The sequence below is a fragment of the Lissotriton vulgaris genome, chromosome 2_1 (genome assembly GCF_964263255.1).
Source record: "Lissotriton vulgaris chromosome 2_1, aLisVul1.2, whole genome shotgun sequence".
NCBI classification, from domain to species: Eukaryota; Metazoa; Chordata; class Amphibia; order Caudata; family Salamandridae; genus Lissotriton; species Lissotriton vulgaris.
Window position 1 is genome coordinate 1859603770 of NC_141687.1, and position 19312 is coordinate 1859623081.

Genomic DNA, 19312 nt, shown 5'->3' on the forward strand with positions numbered 1-19312 from the left:
TTCGTACAGTCACTTGCTAAGACTCAAAACTATCGTATCAAACGTATAACATAGAAACACAATTTAGAAAAAAATTTGAAAAAAAAGGCCCAATGCATTTCGGGGGGTTCCCTTCTTCAGGGGCACTGCAAGAAACAAAACATTATATCAATTCATAATAACAAAATATATCAACACTGGATATTGAAAAACGTACAAAACTCGCTTGTGACCAATCAAAACATGCAGTTCTATATACACAACCTGATGAGCACAGACCAGTGTGAACAATTGTACCATATATGAGCTTATTGTACAGGTCAAAAAATAGGCTTTAAAAATTGAAAGGCAAAGTGAGTAGTAAACCACGCCACCAAAAAAACACCAAGAATATGTGAATTTTACCAACCAGTGTCACCGCTTTAAAACAAGCATCCTCACTAGAGTGAACAATCACGTGATTGATTGGAGATCTGAATACAACCATAAAACCAAGAAACTACAATTCAAGTCCTTATTTATGAAAAAACTCACTTGAAATGAGAGACTGGAGAAACAACGAATGTGGTGATAACAAGAAACTGACTTTGATAACCCTGCTGGACGCAAAAGAAACACCAGTCTGCTGTTACCTTCAAGCCTACTCCTAAGCAATTGAGCGTGAGTGAAAAAGAAACACCGCTAGAACACTTACTTTGATATAATACAGCTGTGCAGTGAAAAGTGATCACACTGTTGAATACATTCAATAGAGAAACTGTTCATATGCAGACACGGACATGAGAAAGTTCTGAGATCTCATACGTGTAAGACGGTGATATGTAAACGCACTCTGTAAAGAATAAAAGAAACAATTATAAGTGTATGGTTCACTCGAGAATGCTCACAATTCAAACCTGCCCCTTCGAAACTCGTGAAGCCGCCTAAGAATGAAAAAACCTACAACCTGGCTTCGTAACACTGATAACTTCCTAATCTGTAACATAATGTATGGCATAACTCATGAACCTGAGCAATATAAGGCTGAGTAAAACAGTAATTAAATATGAGCAAAGCATGAGCGGTGAACCGAGTTGAAGCGCTCTAAGTTAAACTAAATTGGCGTCTCACCTTCCGTTGAAGATTCGCGAATTTGTTATCTTTAACATTCATACAGTATGTTTTAGACATGGCGGCTCCACAGCAGTGGCGTGTCATAGTCCTCGTTCTGCGCGCACTGAAACTAGAAATAGTGATTCTCGACGAGAAGCGGGTCGCGTGCTAGGAACTAGATCCGAGTACACAAGTTGGTGCAGGTCGGACATTCAGCGGTAAGTTTGAATATTTTTTTGGTAGTGGCAGAAGTCGTAAATAATCAGATAGAGGTTCTTGTAGCCTACAACAGCTATTTTCTTATTGTCCAGGCTCAGCTGGGCAGCGTTCGCTGATAACAGGCATCTCCGTCGCCGTAGCGGAGTTCATGTAATTCTGAATACGACCCCGAGTGTAGCAGTGCCTTCAACGGAAGGTGAGACGCCAATTTAGTTTAACTTAGAGCGCTTCAACTAGGTTCGCCGCTCATGCTTTGCTCATATTTAATTACTGTTTTACTCAGCCTCATATTGCTCAGGTTCATGAGTTATGCCATACATTATGTTACAGATTAGGAAGTTATCAGTGTTACGAAGCCAGGTTGTAGGTTTTTTCATTCTTAGGCGGCTTCACGAGTTTCGAAGGGGCAGGTTTGAATTGTGAGCATTCTCGAGTGAACCATACACTTATAATTGTTTCTTTTATTCTTTACAGAGTGCGTTTACATATCACCGTCTTACACGTATGAGATCTCAGAACTTTCTCATGTCCGTGTCTGCATATGAACAGTTTCTCTATTGAATGTATTCAACAGTGTGATCACTTTTCACTGCACAGCTGTATTTTATCAAAGTAAGTGTTCTAGCGGAGTTTCTTTTTCACTCACGCTCAATTGCTTAGGAGTAGGCTTGAAGGTAACAGCAGACTGGTGTTTCTTTTGCGTCCAGCAGGGTTATCAAAGTCAGTTTCTTGTTATCACCACATTCGTTGTTTCTCCAGTCTCTCATTTCAAGTGAGTTTTTTCATAAATAAGGACTTGAATTGTAGTTTCTTGGTTTTATGGTTGTATTCAGATCTCCAATCAATCACGTGATTGTTCACTCTAGTGAGGATGCTTGTTTTAAAGCGGTGACACTGGTTGGTAAAATTCACATATTCTTGGTGTTCTTTTGGTGGCGTGGTTTACTACTCACTTTGCCTTTCAATTTTTAAAGCCTATTTTTTGACCTGTACAATAAGCTCATATATGGTACAATTGTTCACACTGGTCTGTGCTCATCAGGTTGTGTATATAGAACTGCATGTTTTGATTGGTCACAAGCGAGTTTTGTAAGTTTCTCAATATCAAGTGTTGATATATTTTGTTATTATGAATTGATATAATGTTTTGTTTCTTGCAGTGCCCCTGAAGAAGGGAACCCCCCGAAATGCATTGGGCCTTTTTTTCCCAAAATTTTTCTAAATTGTGTTCCTATGTTATACGTTTGATACAATAGTTTTGAGTCTTAGCAAGTGACTGTACGAATTAATTTGTCTTTATCATTATTATGTAACAACGTTGATGCATTCAAATTTTTGCACTATTGTATATAGATTTTTCAACTGGCTGTGTCAGCATTCACAATGTACTGTTCGAAGAAATACAAGAATAACATTTTTTGATTTTTTTTTTTCATGAGTGATTACTGGGCCAAGTCAAAAATGTACTAACTGTTTAATTGTCATAACCTATACTAGTTGTGCGTTTGGTATACTAGTGGAGTATCCATCAGGGGTTGAACATTAATATTGACAGAACCACACAGGAACCTAGAGAGAAAATGTATGTGTTTATGCGTATACAGGCTTTTAAGCAGTACAGTGGGATAGATTCCCTTGAGTAAAAGAACATGGGACAATTTGTACCTAAATTTGTGACATGGATGCAAACTGAAATTAGCATAATGATCCAGCACCATTTAATTTGTTAGAAGATCAAGGGCCAGATGTATCAAGGCTTTTGCGACTCGCAAAGGCCGCAATTCGCAGAATTGGGATCAGATTTGTTACAGATGCTCGTACATGAATTGGGATCAGAACTTATAAGAGATTGCGAATAACAAACTAGGAACTCTGGCTAAATGTGCTTAAAGAAGTACACCTAGGCCCGAGTAACAGAAGGAGTCATTTAGAGTGTGACAAGTTAGAAGAACACTGAGTAGGGCTAAGGAAGTCTGTATATTCATGTAAATAAATTGAACTCTGAATAAGAGACTGTTTGCGCTTTGCACAAGTGGAGAACAGAGAAGATTCTGTAGCTGGTATTTCTCTGCCGAACCTTGGTCTGAATCTAAAGTAGAATGGAAACTAATCACTCTAATAGTAAGTGTAAATGCATAATGTGTGCTTCCATAACACTGATAGTAATAAGTGTTAGTTGGGGTGCTATGTTTAAGACTGCTGGTAGCATAGAGGAGATACCCACACAGACACCCTCACCTGAGTCAAAGGAGGCATTAGCGATGTTAGGAGCGCAACATTTACATACCAATTTGTCTAGAGGGGATTTTACCTTAGTAGCTTATGCTAACCTAATCTAGGAGTATGTGGGCACTGTGGAGGCGAGGGATTGTTATGTTTGCATGCCTGCTTCGCAGCTAAGGACATCACTTACCATCACTTTGCTTTGACATAAGGATAAGGCATTACTTGTGGTTTGCTTCTTAGTATTTTACAAGGGCAATTTTTAGTATTATTTTTCAAATTAGGATTTGGTCCTTTCAGAAGTGCCACTTTTCAAGATCCTGAATTAACATGCAAATGCAAAAACCGCTGTGGTTGCTGGTAAATATTTTATTTCATCCAAAAACAATCGATACTGCTTAATCACACTGACATAAGTTAACATGCACACTTACAGGAATTGAAAAGAAATTAATTTATCAAGTTGAAGATAGATTTAGGGTATTGGTGGCTAATGCTGAGACTGGATTTCATGTTCAAGTGTGGACACAAGACGAAAGGGATCATCAGACCGCAGGTAAGACGGGAGCATTAGATTGGCAACATAGGTAGAGATTGTGTGCACACCACGACTGGAGTGACTACAGTTATTTGTTGGGAAAAGTGAATGTGATCACACCTTTGAATGCCGTGGATCTTGGAAGTTGTTTGTGGAAGGAAGAGATCCAGTGATTCCTGTAGTTTATTTTGTCTGTGAAAGAAATGCTTACTTTAAGCTGCCTGTTAAATTGTATGGCACTTTTTTATTTGGGTGTGGTGTTTCTAAAGATTTATTACGTAGACAATTTTGATCATCCTCTTTGGGAGAAGTCCAGACATCGACAGAATTTGAGTGCAGGAGAAATTGCCGGAAACATTTTTCGGGCTATTAAACCCAGTGTTGGTGTGATAATGAACAACATCAAGATTAGAAAACTGTCTACTGTGGTCGATAAGTTGTCTACTAGTACTGCTGGATCTTTGCTGCTTGTGAATACTGAAATGGTTCTAAAACCATTTTGCTTAAAATGACCTACTCACCAAGGAAGCAAGAGTCTGCCAGATACTGAAAGTTCAGCAGTGTTGGACTTATATCCCTGATAAGAGTAGGGACTTACAAAATTATATAAAGAACTTTACTAACATTCATAAAGATTTGAGTAAATTGGCAGCTGAAGGTGTTTGGGATTCAGTCGGAAACAGATTTAGTGCTATAGGCAGATAGTTTGCAAACCTGTGGTATAATTGGTTCTGTCCTGAAACCTTTGCTTATAATTGCCATTTGTGCACTTACCCTGATAGATGTTGTCAAAGGGTACAAGAAGTATCGAGAAAGGAAAGAAAAGAATCGTAAATCAAAAAAGATATAATTAGAAAGGAAACAAGATGAGTACTATCATGATCTGAAATGATTGGAAGAGTTCAAAAGAAAGATAAATACAACCACAACGGTTTAGATCGGTCTATCTGGAAAGATCATCTGATAAGATAAGATTTGGTGATGGCTTGATACACCATCAGAGAGGGATTGGAAGAGAGTAGTTTGGGACCCTTTCTTGAATTTATAGTAGAAGTGCGTTATAATCACAGTTAGTCTGCACTCACATATATTTTGAGTAACTAATGTATGAATAGAGAAGGAGGAATACAAGATGGTCAAGTAATCCTCATAATTTACGCAAATCACGTGCACTTTGAAAGTGTGAGCTAATACTTGGTGGGAATAAGAATTAAGAGTGTTATGCTAATTTTGTTTAATGATTTTACTCATGACACTGTTTACTGCTTGCCGTGCATAACTGTTGAATTATACTTTCAAAGGATGACTTATTTGCTTGTAGAAGGACGCACATAATGTAACCTGTTCATTTTTAATGTAGCCTAACTGTAGGCCTGAAATGTATTTTTACTGTATTTTTCAGGTAACGTTTGAATTTGAATTCTGCATGCACCGTGAAATGTTGCATGTATCTTGTGTTTCCAGTGCTGGTGGATAAGGATTCATTAGTGGAGAGAAAGAGCTATTGTTCCTAGTAGATAGAGAGGCCTGAGAAGAAGAAACGCGATAACGGATGGTGGGACAAGTTCTCGTGGTAGAAGGTGATGGCACCAAGGACGTATAAAACCTCAACCTGTGAACATTTGGGTGGGGAATTGAAGCAAGAATGGAAAATCACCAGTAACACTATGAGCGGTGCCTTAATTCAGCGGCTGCTTATGTTGTAACGCAGTTGGGGACAGCTACAATTTCTGCTTTAGGATGCCTTGAGGTACAGACCTCATCTTTGGCTTTGTGGCATTATGCTACATGACTCTGACTGGATTACTTTTTAGGAGGTATTTAACGGCTGACACCTTTCCCCATCTCTGCTGAAACGTTTGTCAGGTTAGGATCTTCATTTTAGGTAGTGTAGGGACAATTAGGGATGTTTAAGGGCTTATGAAGGGAATTGCGATGCCATCCAAAGTGCATGTTTGTCTTCTGATAACATATTCCAATAATCATATTAGTTTTCTTTTTGTTATATAGGGTGAATCCGTTCCGGAGATTTGGCTTCATCCTATTTGCTTTGTATTTCTGCACCATAATGCTCGGATTGGTGTACATTTATCTGTTTCAGAATTTGAATAAACATACTAACCTGAATTTCGCTTACTTAGTAGTTGGGATTTTGGAGTTTAGATATTGTGAAAGAAGTTTTCTCTTAATCTCTCATGCTGCATAAAAAGAACCATCGATTAGATTGTTGAGGACGACCGGTTCCAGCTTCCCCAGTACTTCATTTAAAATGACATTTGCTTGCACTATAAATTCTACGGTAGATCAAAACATTTTCTGTGGATCAGTGTTTATTTCCAAACACCAATGCCAAAGTACGTAGTCTAGTTAGTATCCATCTAAGGTGCTGTCCTCATCTCGATTACCAAGTCACTCAGACTAGGTCCGTAAGTCTTGACTATTTTTTTCCCAGAACAAGATGAATGTTTGTCTTTAAACTGTAGTCCTCGAAGTAAGTTGTTTTATGTATTTATTCAGTTGTGTAAATTAAATCATGAAGAAGTATAAAGATGTATGCTTCACACCCGATACCAGCTCAGATGACAGGCTCTTTCAACCAAGACTTAGCAGTTGCAATCATCGTTATCACAGATGAAAGATCTCTGAGGTCAATTCTATACCGACCAATTGAAACATTCCTCCAAAGACCAATTTTATTTCTGCATTGCCTCCCATGAAAGAAAGGAACAGGAATCTCAATGTTCCTTACAGCAGCATTCTTAGTTCCCAGACAGACATTTCACTTTTCAGTCAATCACCGCAGGAGGGCAGGACCTTCTCATTTCTTTCAAATTGAAAAGGATCCAAAAGACCATAGGTCTGGTCTTTATCAATAGAGACTGATGTGAGGTTTCAAACTGTTTATTTTATATTCTTTATTTCAGAGTCAGTCACTTTATATGGCAAGTTTAAACATTTATTTTTGCACTGCTGTTTTTAGTGTATTCATTACAAATTTGCATATCAATGTTCGTATTCAAAAGAATACCTTTTTGGCAGCACCATCGTCGTGTAAAACACATAAGGAAAACATATGCCAGCTAAAAGGTTTCTCTACTCATGAAAAGTGCAATGAACAGAATCTATTCTTGCCCAAAGGAGATTCTTACAAAATAACACTCAATGTTATTTCACGTACAGAACCTAAGTTGATAAAGGACAGGTGGCAACTTGAAAGGAAATCGAAAGGGAAAAGGGTTCTCCAACCAGTAGTTCCTGAGCTACTGTAGCTCTCCAGCTACCTTTGAGTAGCTCATCTGTGTTCATCCAGCTTATTTAAATAAAAAGCTTTTGTTTGGTTTAATCAACATACGTAGATAAAAAATGAGATTATACAACACTAATAAAATTAGTAGCTCTCAATGCGATTCATTGAACATAAGTAACTCTCAGTACAGAATAGGTTGGAGACCCTAAGTTATGTCACATCTAAATCTTATTGTGAGTACAAAATAACATTGGCCAATTTAGGGGAAGAGATAGTCAATGAAGGAGCTATGCTTAATATGAATTTAAGCTCCGTTTTTTAGCTTTGCACAGAAAATCAATAATGTTATCACACAGCGGCGTATAGAAACCTACACAATTAGTGCATTTCTTTACATAGCAGACAATTCTGCAAACACATTTTTGAAGTTGCATAGTGTTTGCTGGAATGTTCACACATACAATATTTAAAAAATGTTTTTAAAAGTGCAATGTACATTGTAGTTTTTCTTCAAAAACGTCACCAATTTAATACAATTAAAGTATTCAAATTGTTTGAGACATTTTCACTCTTCTCATCATAGTTATAAAATACAGAATAAAAAACAGCGATTTCATAAATACAACTGTGAGGTTCATCCATTATTACGGACATAAAACAATTTACAATGTATCTCTGAAATACATATCACTCAATTATCATATAAAACCAATATGGGTGTTGATGCAATGTCCAGCCTCAGAGATCACAGGAACTGCTGAGGAAACCATACAATGTAGGTGCAACCTTTCCTGAAGGTAGGCATTTTTTTTTGCATGTCGTCATATCCTGATGTCTGGTTCCTGAAATATCGAAGTTCAGCTTCATAATAAAAAAAGAGCCCTTACGCAGTGCAAATCCAACATTTGGCAAGATGATTCGTCATTCTGCAAAACCATTTTTTACAACTAAACTTTTCCGGTGCAGCATCCGAAGCTTTTTAAGATATGTGATTCTTTATTTTTTCAAATATAGTCACATTGCTGTACATTTCTTTGGTGAACTTGTGTCTGCATTTGCCTTTTTCCTGATGCTTTCTGTAAAAAAGTGAAAGCAAAATAAAAGTAAGACAGAGATAACTTACACTCAAGTAATATGGATCTAAGTATATGTTAGATATTGAAACATAGCCTGAGACCTGCCTTCTACAGGTACTAGAGAAAGGTGACAGCCAATAGGAGACAACTAGAGTGTTCACTTTTGTAAAATTCAGTACGTAAACTGTTGTGATTGCTCAGAAGTTAAGATTTTATGTGTAACCCTAGGCTCTTAGGTTTGAATCCTTGTAGATGCTTTAGAAGTGCATGCTATTTTTTCTTCACTTCTCACATTCATGGCATATTCATACTAGAATGCATTTTAAAGGGACGGTAACCCTATATTTGCTTGAATCTTTTTGTTGATTAAATGCCAAAACAAGATAATAACAAATAAACTAACATACTACTAATACAGAAAAAAGACAGCTCCTATTCGCTCCTAATTCTCAACCTGTGGATACATTGCCTACTACTGTACTAATATACTACTAATATTGATAAATAGACAGCTCCTATTAGCTCGTACTTGTGGCTACCTTGTCAGCCACTAGTGAAGAAAAAACTGATTCTTAAAAATGACAATATGAAGCTTTCTAATGCTTAAATCACATATGAATGAGACAGTATACATAGGCACGCTCCCTCACTTGTACCAGTGCACTTCCTTCCAAGTTGCGTATATGCTGTGTTTCAGTGTGGAACTAAACCTGCTTCTCTCATGCCCTGTAATTCTGTACTCTAGGACGGTCTTTTGGGTTTGGATTGCTTGCTACTTTTTTCCTCTTTGCTCCTTCTTTCACTTGCCTGATTTTCAAGCCACAAGCGAAGTTCTGCAAGAGGTTTGCAGCAGCGGATTTACATGCCCCTTTCTTTGGGCTATGACTAAAGGATAAACATACAGTGCACATTTGTGACTAGCTAAGGGTACTTAGGGCTTGATTTAGAAGTTTGTGGAAAGTATACTCAGTTGCAACTGTGATGGAGTATCCTTGCCGCCAAACCCTTGGTCCAGCATACCCCTACTCCATCACTGACATACTCCTCTGACGGCCCAACAGAGGACGGGCTGTTTGATGTTTACATATAATACGGTCCACTCTAAATCAGGTAGACAGTGTTCTGTGTTTTTTTATACCTCACCACCAGGTAAAACCTGCTGGTGAGGGAAAAGTAAAAAAAAAAAAATAATAATAAAATAATCGTAATGACCCAACCACGATTGGAAAAACTCCTATGGCGTTTGGGCCATTTGTTTTTGCTTTTTAAAAAACAAAATCCTGCTTTGAAATTTTATTTTTTAGAAAGAAAAAGGTGTAAAAGTTTGACAGGAGGCCGTCATGTTTGTCAGACCCATCCATCAAACCTTTAACGCATTTATAGGAACCGCCATAACAGCAGGCCCTGTCAATTACTAGAAATGTACACAGGGATGGTGGTCATCTCTAAACACAGAGGATGGGTACTCCATCAAGGCAACAAAGTATGTTACTCCATCGCCCAGATGGAGTACAAACTGTCATCTTCAAAATAAATCTGGGCCTAAGTCAAGAGGGAACTAAGAACTGTACCAAGCATCAATTCAGTTAATGTGGAGTCACTGAGTCACAGCATCAACTACTTGACAGAGGTAGTTTCCCCAATAGTTAAGTGACATATTGTGCCTTAAACCTCAAAGATAGTATAAGAGCCATATCAAACAATCATCTTTACCCTGGGCAGCAAATGCATTGTTCTTGCTGAATCCAGTTCTCAAGGTCCAAGGAAGGGGCATTCACTTCCCAAAAACTGGAGTACACCTGCAGGCCAAACTTTCATCTTCTTGCGGGCTCTGTTGCACCACAAAGTTGATACCATCACTCCACATTGGTGACAGGGATGAGGTAAGCAGCTGTACAATAGAATCAAGCATGTTTCTTCTTCTAAGTAGAGTGGTATCAGCAAGCTACATACGGTGGTTGAGCACTCTGGCTCATGTGGACACATTTTGGTGGGAGGATCGAGTCTTGGCACTTCAAAGTTTTGCCCCAGCATAGACACTCAATTCAGACACTCTGTTCATCACCACCCCCTTTTGTAAATCGATTTTGGCCACTATAGGTGTGGCAGGGTATACTCAGACATGAGTCCCTTTCTCACTGCTCCATCAGGATTCAAGCAAGCCGGGCCGAAGAGGCTGAAATGCCAGAAACCGGTCCCCGGTAGCTTGTCTCCTTTCTGGTAAAGAATTGGCTTGGTAGTTTAGTCTGCCCTGTTCCCATGATGCACTGGGCCAGGGACAGACTGATTTGCATATAGCCAGGTTCTGAGCTGGGATGGGGCAGTGAGATAAATAACGGTGATGGATCAAGCCCTGATCTTTGGACTGGGTAAGAGTGGTCTGCTCAATTCAGACACTCTGTTCATCACCACCCCCTTTTGTAAATCGATTTTGGCCACTATAGGTGTGGCAGGGTATACTCAGACATGAGTCCCTTTCTCACTGCTCCATCAGGATTCAAGCAAGCCGGGCCGAAGAGGCTGAAATGCCAGAAACCGGTCCCCGGTAGCTTGTCTCCTTTCTGGTAAAGAATTGGCTTGGTAGTTTAGTCTGCCCTGTTCCCATGATGCACTGGGCCAGGGACAGACTGATTTGCATATAGCCAGGTTCTGAGCTGGGATGGGGCAGTGAGATAAATAACGGTGATGGATCAAGCCCTGATCTTTGGACTGGGTAAGAGTGGTCTGCTCAATTCAGACACTCTGTTCATCACCACCCCCTTTTGTAAATCGATTTTGGCCACTATAGGTGTGGCAGGGTATACTCAGACATGAGTCCCTTTCTCACTGCTCCATCAGGATTCAAGCAAGCCGGGCCGAAGAGGCTGAAATGCCAGAAACCGGTCCCCGGTAGCTTGTCTCCTTTCTGGTAAAGAATTGGCTTGGTAGTTTAGTCTGCCCTGTTCCCATGATGCACTGGGCCAGGGACAGACTGATTTGCATATAGCCAGGTTCTGAGCTGGGATGGGGCAGTGAGATAAATAACGGTGATGGATCAAGCCCTGATCTTTGGACTGGGTAAGAGTGGTCTGCTCAATTCAGACACTCTGTTCATCACCACCCCCTTTTGTAAATCGATTTTGGCCACTATAGGTGTGGCAGGGTATACTCAGACATGAGTCCCTTTCTCACTGCTCCATCAGGATTCAAGCAAGCCGGGCCGAAGAGGCTGAAATGCCAGAAACCGGTCCCCGGTAGCTTGTCTCCTTTCTGGTAAAGAATTGGCTTGGTAGTTTAGTCTGCCCTGTTCCCATGATGCACTGGGCCAGGGACAGACTGATTTGCATATAGCCAGGTTCTGAGCTGGGATGGGGCAGTGAGATAAATAACGGTGATGGATCAAGCCCTGATCTTTGGACTGGGTAAGAGTGGTCTGCTCAATTCAGACACTCTGTTCATCACCACCCCCTTTTGTAAATCGATTTTGGCCACTATAGGTGTGGCAGGGTATACTCAGACATGAGTCCCTTTCTCACTGCTCCATCAGGATTCAAGCAAGCCGGGCCGAAGAGGCTGAAATGTCAGAAACCGGTCCCCGGTAGCTTGTCTCCTTTCTGGTAAAGAATTGGCTTGGTAGTTTAGTCTGCCCTGTTCCCATGATGCACTGGGCCAGGGACAGACTGATTTGCATATAGCCAGGTTCTGAGCTGGGATGGGGCAGTGAGATAAATAACGGTGATGGATCAAGCCCTGATCTTTGGACTGGGTAAGAGTGGTCTGCTCAATTCAGACACTCTGTTCATCACCACCCCCTTTTGTAAATCGATTTTGGCCACTATAGGAGTGGCAGGGTATACTCAGACAGGAGTCCCTTTCTCACTGCTCCATCAGGATTCAAGCAAGCCGGGCCGAAGAGGCTGAAATGCCAGAAACCGGTCCCCGGTAGCTTGTCTCCTTTCTGGTAAAGAATTGGCTTGGTAGTTTAGTCTGCCCTGTTCCCATGATGCACTGGGCCAGGGACAGACTGATTTGCATATAACCAGGTTCTGAGCTGGGATGGGGCAGTGAGATAAATAACGGTGATGGATCAAGCCCTGATCTTTGGACTGGGTAAGAGTGGTCTGCTCAATTCAGACACTCTGTTCATCACCACCCCCTTTTGTAAATCGATTTTGGCCACTATAGGTGTGGCAGGGTATACTCAGACATGAGTCCCTTTCTCACTGCTCCATCAGGATTCAAGCAAGCCGGGCCGAAGAGGCTGAAATGCCAGAAACCGGTCCCCGGTAGCTTGTCTCCTTTCTGGTAAAGAATTGGCTTGGTAGTTTAGTCTGCCCTGTTCCCATGATGCACTGGGCCAGGGACAGACTGATTTGCATATAGCCAGGTTCTGAGCTGGGATGGGGCAGTGAGATAAATAACGGTGATGGATCAAGCCCTGATCTTTGGACTGGGTAAGAGTGGTCTGCTCAATTCAGACACTCTGTTCATCACCACCCCCTTTTGTAAATCCAGCATAGAATCAGGCCTCTGTTTTTTGGGACTTTTCAAATCAGTAAAAACCTGGCAAGGCTGGTCCTTCTCTGGACACTTTCCCCCTTCTCAATTTGAAGAGAAAACCTTTACCCAAAGTTAGCTCTGAAGTAGAGCCAGAGCAGAATACATCGACGTTCATACGGTTCATACACTCGACTCAGAGGACCGAGTATTCGGTCCTCTGAGTCGGGTGTATGAACCGAGGGATTCCGGTTTTTGTTCCAAGTCGTTGTATATTTGTTCGTATGGCGGAGATACTCCAATAAAATTGAGAGATTGTGTGTGTAACTAAACCATCCTGAAGATGGTCTCGAGGTTCTTCTAGACCACAAAGAGACCGAAATGTCAACACATTTGCATCATTTTGCTTGGATTTTTATGATCAATAGACAGAATTGAAACAATACAAATGTTCTGTTTGAATTGAATATATGGTGTTTTGTTTTTCCATATGTATATATATAAGCAAAAGGTGTTCGAATACTACTGTTTGTTAAAGGTATGTTATCAGTGGTATATGTAGTTGCCTTACTTATGTTGGAAAAGAACAAATAGTTTAAGGATTTCAAATAAACAAATGAAGAAATACATCGGAATAAATAATTATTTTTATAATTGAGTGTGTGTGAAGAATTACCTGTATTATTGAAATGATGATCATGGTTGTGACACTTGTTGAAGTAAGAAATAATGTTAAATGATTCCTTTTGGGACATCTGTATTTTGTGATTGTTTTGGAAGCCAAGGCACCTCTTGCTAGCAGAAAAGGCTGGATTGAAGCTGTTGGGTGACTAGACAGCAATGGAGGGCTGATAGAATCCCAGGTTTAGTTGACACTTGATGTCCAGACACCATCTGCCTTCTCTCTGTGTACTTGTGCTGTGATACTGGTTCAATTGCCTATGAATTTATGCTGTGAGTATCCTGAAAGGGAGGACCCGGGCTGGACTGTTCTCATGGGGAGCAGGATCAAAACTGATTTACAAATGGCTGAGTCCAAACTGGGGTGGCGTGGTGAGCAAAAAACACGATGATTTAAACTCAGATTTGTGACTGGGGGTGAGTGTTTGATTTGTTTAGCATTCCGTCCATCATCTGTTATTTTTGGACGTATCAGAAAGGCACTGCTGTTCACCTGCTACCTGGTTTACACTGGTTGAATATGGACACATTTAAGGTAAATATGCATTATAGTTTCATTTAAAGTAATGTATGCAGAAGACACTTGCACCCCTGGGACATTAATTTCACTTCCTGCAATAGAAGGTCAATAAATAGGGGTGCACCTAATTTTTTATTACACAAGATTCTGACCTAGACCACGGTGAAAGGACTAACTAGAGCTTGTGTGTTTTCCCACTTTCCTTACATCTAAGCCACTTATGTAGGGCTATTATGTACTGCTTTATCATACCACCACAAACAGCACACTATATTATTGCCTTTCTCAATAAAACAAGTCATATCCCTTAACAGAGTGCCAGTAACTTATATTGCACAACAGCTCACAAAGCTACGACTTACACCAAAAAACAGCTTATAATTAATCACATAGGCGAAACGTATTGCATTTACCAGTGCTTGTTTCTTTAATGCTTTTGACGAAATGGATAATACATCTACTTAGTCAGACATGTATTTTCAACAAAATCATAGCCTCCCACCCGGCACATATAAAACTCTCGGACATTTATCATAAAAAGATACCATTCACACCCACTTGCTACACCTATGCATTCATACTCTAAAAATATAGCACACATACTTTACCCTCCTCTCCCGTCAAGTCTTATTTCTGCCCGGTGTAGGAGGCAGTAGAGATAAAGAAAGATGCTACGTATATGACCCATGGGCATCCTGGCAGAAAGAAGCACAAGGCGCTACATTCATCCAAGACTCAAGAACGGGCATGCAAGTGCCAGTGACAGGACAGCAAGAGGCGTAAGGGGTTTCATCCAGGGAGCTCACTGTGCTAACCTGCCTCACTTTCCATTCCAACTTGGAGGCAAGACATGTTTCTAACCAATTACCAAGGGCTGAGGAATGTGCTCAGCACTTTAAATGTAATTCTTGCTCGACTGGGAACCCATGACGTGTTTCAGGAGTTGGATAATATGGTTGTTTAGCAAGCCCAAAGAGGATGATGGACGGAGTGTTGAACAATGCAAGCACTCACCCCCAGTCAACTGATCTGGGTTTAATCCATCATCATTCTTTAGCTCACTCCGCCACCTCAGTTCAGACACGGCCATATGCAAATCAGTCTGACCCTGTGCCTCATGAAAACAGTCCAGCCCGAACTGCCAAGCCATGTCTTCCCTGGACCGGAAACAAGCACCCTGGGACTGGTTTCTGGCCAATCAGCCGTCATCAGCCAGGCTAGCTCGAATCCAGTGGCAAAGTTAGCAAGGGACTCACGTCTGAGCATACCCTGCCAACTTAGGGCGAACAAAGCAAAACCAAAGGGGATGATGGACGGAGTGTTGAACAATGCAAGCACTCACTCCCAGTCAACTGATCTGGGTTTAATCCATTATCATTCTTTAGCTCACTCCGCCACCCCAGTTCAGACAAGGCCATATGCAAATCAGTCTGACCCTGTGCCTCATGGGAGCAGTCCAGCCCGAACTGCCAAGCCATGTCTTCCCTGGACCGGAGACAAGCATTCTGGGACCGGTTTCTGGCCAATCAGCCGTCATCAGCCAGGCCAGCTTGAATCCAGTGGCAAAGTGAGCAAGGGACTCACATCTGAGCATACCCTGCCAACTTAGGGCAAAAAAAACTACAAAAAAACCCCATGGATTTAGGCCCAGATCTCTGTACTTGGGTGAATGTATGACATTGTTCTGCATTCTGTCCATCAAGTGTTGGTTTTGCACTAATATGTTTGTTTCTCATTAGATTTATGCAGAATCGTACCAACTAATTTTGTCATTCTGAATGTCTTGTGATGGAATCGTACCAACTAATTTTGTCATTCTGAATGTCTTGTGATGGACCAGTGATATAACCTTTATTTAAATAGTTTAGTCTTGATTGTATTAGGGTTCCGTTTTTCTGATCGAATATTTACAACTGAATGTATCTTGCTGAAAAACCACACTCTAGGAGTTTTTCACATTGTCTACTTCAATGGGGCCTGCCCAGCTCTGGCATCCATCTGAATTTCAATCTACAGTTGGCACTCTTTCCTATGATCTCGGTTTTATTATGAAGGCACACACTATTGTCCTTCATCCAGTAAATTATAAAATATAACTTTTTACACACATTGATTCCTTGAGGAACAACACTCCCTGTTGGGCTACTAATTCCTGACTAGAAGCTGTGGATGGCAGACCCAGATATCTACGATTCGGGTTCCTAGCCAAAGAACATGCACCCTTCGAGGAGAGGCAAAGATGGTTTCAGTCCAGGCAAAGATGCTATCCACTAAGACACTGGACTTTACCACAAAATGAGAACATTTATTCTCTAGTGGTCATTTATGGTTCTCCTGACAAAGCCTTTGTTCCTTTGAAGTGCTAGGGGTTCAGGGATGCACAGGAATTCTGACATAATCCCACTCCTGGGCTAGGTACTTCCCATTATCTGGACAAAAAATAGCTTCGAGGTTAACTATGTCTTTATCAATGGGAAGCTCCTAATCAGCCCGGTGTGCAAAACTGAAAGTATCCTTCCAAAAAGAAGGCTGCATCCTTTTTATATTACCAAGAAGGTTAAATTTCTTACTAACTATAGAAAATCCACAAATTCAGTGGAGTCTGACTCAGGAGAATACCAATTCTCTTGTGGCAAACTAGCATTTGTACCTCAGGCACACATTTGAATGTTATGACTGCTTCAAAGAATATTCAGGAGGATTAACAATGTATGCTTGACCACAGAAACGAGGTAGTGGCACAAGTAAGCAACAATATTATACAGCTTCACAAAACAGTATCCAGTAACACTTATCGGTGGGAGAGAATCTTCAAAAGTTGGAAATAGGAAAGAGACCATTAACTATGAATATAAGTTACTATAAAGACAATTTGGTCTTCGTTTATTAGTTAGTGGTTATTTGCCGTTTCTTTCCCAAACGAAAGAGATGTTGCAGTGGGACTAAGCAATTTCTCTTCAACTCAACAATACTTCCTTTCATTCTATCATTTAGGATCATTTAGGCATCTCAGTAAGGGAAACTAGGCTTACCTTAAGAAATGCTGCTTAAACTGGGAGTAAACTTCACAGTGAATGTCATCTACCAGCAGTAGCGTATCTAATAAAGCACTCTTAAAATCCCCTCCGTCAACCAGGATTATCTTCACCCTTATCCTCTCTATATTGTCCTTGGAGAACTAATTTGTGTAAAAACAGATGAATTCCTACCCTGCACTTCGCATCCTACAGGGTCCCCAACGCTACTGCACAAAGAATTGCAAACTTAGTCTCAGTAACTCCTACATCATCTTAAATATGGAATTTCCTCTCATTTGGTTGGCAGGATTAATATGAGAGGGGAAGCAATGTAAACTCTCTTATCCTCATCACTTGTTATTGTCAGCAACCCGCATTACACTTGCCCTCTTATCAGATAGTGTAAGCAGAACTATCTTCGTTGCAATTCTTTTCTTTAATAAATAGAAGTCTCACTGACCTTCATGCCATTCCCAAGATGTACTAGCTCTTCCTGAAGCACTTTGTTCATTCTGCCAAAGACATAATTATCCTTGAAACTTCAGTATATGAAGTCTTTTGTCACTGCCTGCTTTCCAAATACACACACTTCAACGTAAGGAAAATGTGAAGAAGTGAAATTTCATGAAAATGGGCAAACAATAGAAGGAAACAGACAACTACTCTGAGTTCACTAGAACTAGACTCTTCCCAGAGAGATCCCTTATGGATTTCCGTAACTGAGTGCAGTGCATGTGTTTCCATTAAAACGTGACAAAAATTAGTGTTTTTATACAGGTCTTTAGTTATAAATGCATGTGAAGGTGCTGGATTTAGTACTCAGCAATAGGCATGCAAGCCTGCCTGTTCTTAACATGGCGGAAGCTCCAGAATCCCCTGGGTCAATTTCCCTTTCCATGAACCCACAAAGATAAAGTCAGAGAGAAAAGACAAAGGGAGGAATGCATAGCCTGCTGCTACCCAGAAGCAGTAAGCAATCGAGGGGAGCTGAGAGACCCAGAGAGAAAGATAAATGGCAGCCCTGTTCCTACTTGGAAGCCTAAGACCAGAAGGGTCACCAAACCACTTTGGGTGAGACTAGCCATTGTATTCCATGGGAGGGAATCAATGTAAATGGCTGCGCAACACCAGTCTATATTTTTTACTGTTACTGCTGTGGCTTTTTCAATGCTTTGAACTGACTACTCACTAAACAGAGTTTTTACTTTTACATGAGATATTGAAGTAAAACTGGGGACAGGGAATCCCACCTCTACTAGGTGCTATACCTGATGGTGTTTCAGATTGAAGCATCAAATGTTTACAAAGGCATACTTCTGCTGTCTGTTGCTTGCAAGATCAGGACTAAGACTTGCCCTCCCCTTGGGTAGGCATAGGGTGGCTAGAGCCTGAAAGCGGGGTGGATCACCCAAAATCGATATTTGGCTGAGAGGCCTATCAGCATGTTGTAACCACTCCAAAATATATTTATCTATGCTCTCCTGCTCTGGATGTCCCAGGGATATTTGTGGTGTATGGATAATATATCTAGGTCGAACAAATGAGGTGCCATGGTTCTAATGTAAAGACTATGATAAAAGTAATGCTCTGAAATTGTGCGACACAAATTTCTCTGTACGTACGCTATGTCCGATTCACATTCTTGAAATTATGAATGAGGAATATCTGTTGACCTGGCTGGTATGATGTATCATCTTGTATGATGTAATGTATTGTTGAAAACCTGATAATAAAGTGAGAAAAAAAGAACACCAGGACACAGACCAAGTGCTTAACTTGTAAAAGAGTGAGTGCCAGTGCCCAAAGCTCTGCTCAGAAGCCTGGGTTTGGACTATTCAACGCCAGAGTGCTGAATACCAAAGCTGGGAGTCTTCAATCCACCTCATGCCCCTTTAATCCACCTGCAAATACCCTCTTTCCCATTATCCTGCTCTTGCAGGTTCCTTCTATCTCCCTTTGTGGCGGTCTTTCCATCTTTATCTTCCTTCTTCTTTCCAGTCTGTGTGTCTTTCTCCATCTTGCTCCCAGGAAATGTCCAATCAGAAAAAAGAAGTGCCGGTCTCCAAAAGTGAGTGACGGTTGCCTACACTGGCAACTACCAGCTCAAATTAAGCACTTCATAGACCTGCGTATTGGGGTGGTTGTATGTGGCCTGGTTGCTACAAGGAACAGACCTGTGAGCAGTGGCAGCTGGTGATCTTTGAAAGTAGTGAGGCATAATACCTGCCAGGAGTTCACCCCGTT

The 19312-nt window shown here is 40.8% G+C and overlaps 1 protein-coding gene across 2 annotated transcripts in view; it reads right to left on the reverse strand.

Moving 5' to 3' along the window:
* Positions 1 to 6937: 6937 nt before the first annotated feature.
* Positions 6938 to 19312, reverse strand: part of ANKDD1A (ankyrin repeat and death domain containing 1A) — a 392066-nt gene continuing 379691 nt past the window's right edge. For both annotated transcript variants that reach the window (XM_086958048.1, XM_086958049.1), the window contains exon 15: positions 6938 to 8374. In XM_086958048.1, coding sequence (XP_086814174.1) covers positions 8313 to 8374 — 62 coding nt within the window. In that variant the 3' untranslated portion in view covers positions 6938 to 8312. The remainder of the gene's footprint in view (positions 8375 to 19312) is intronic.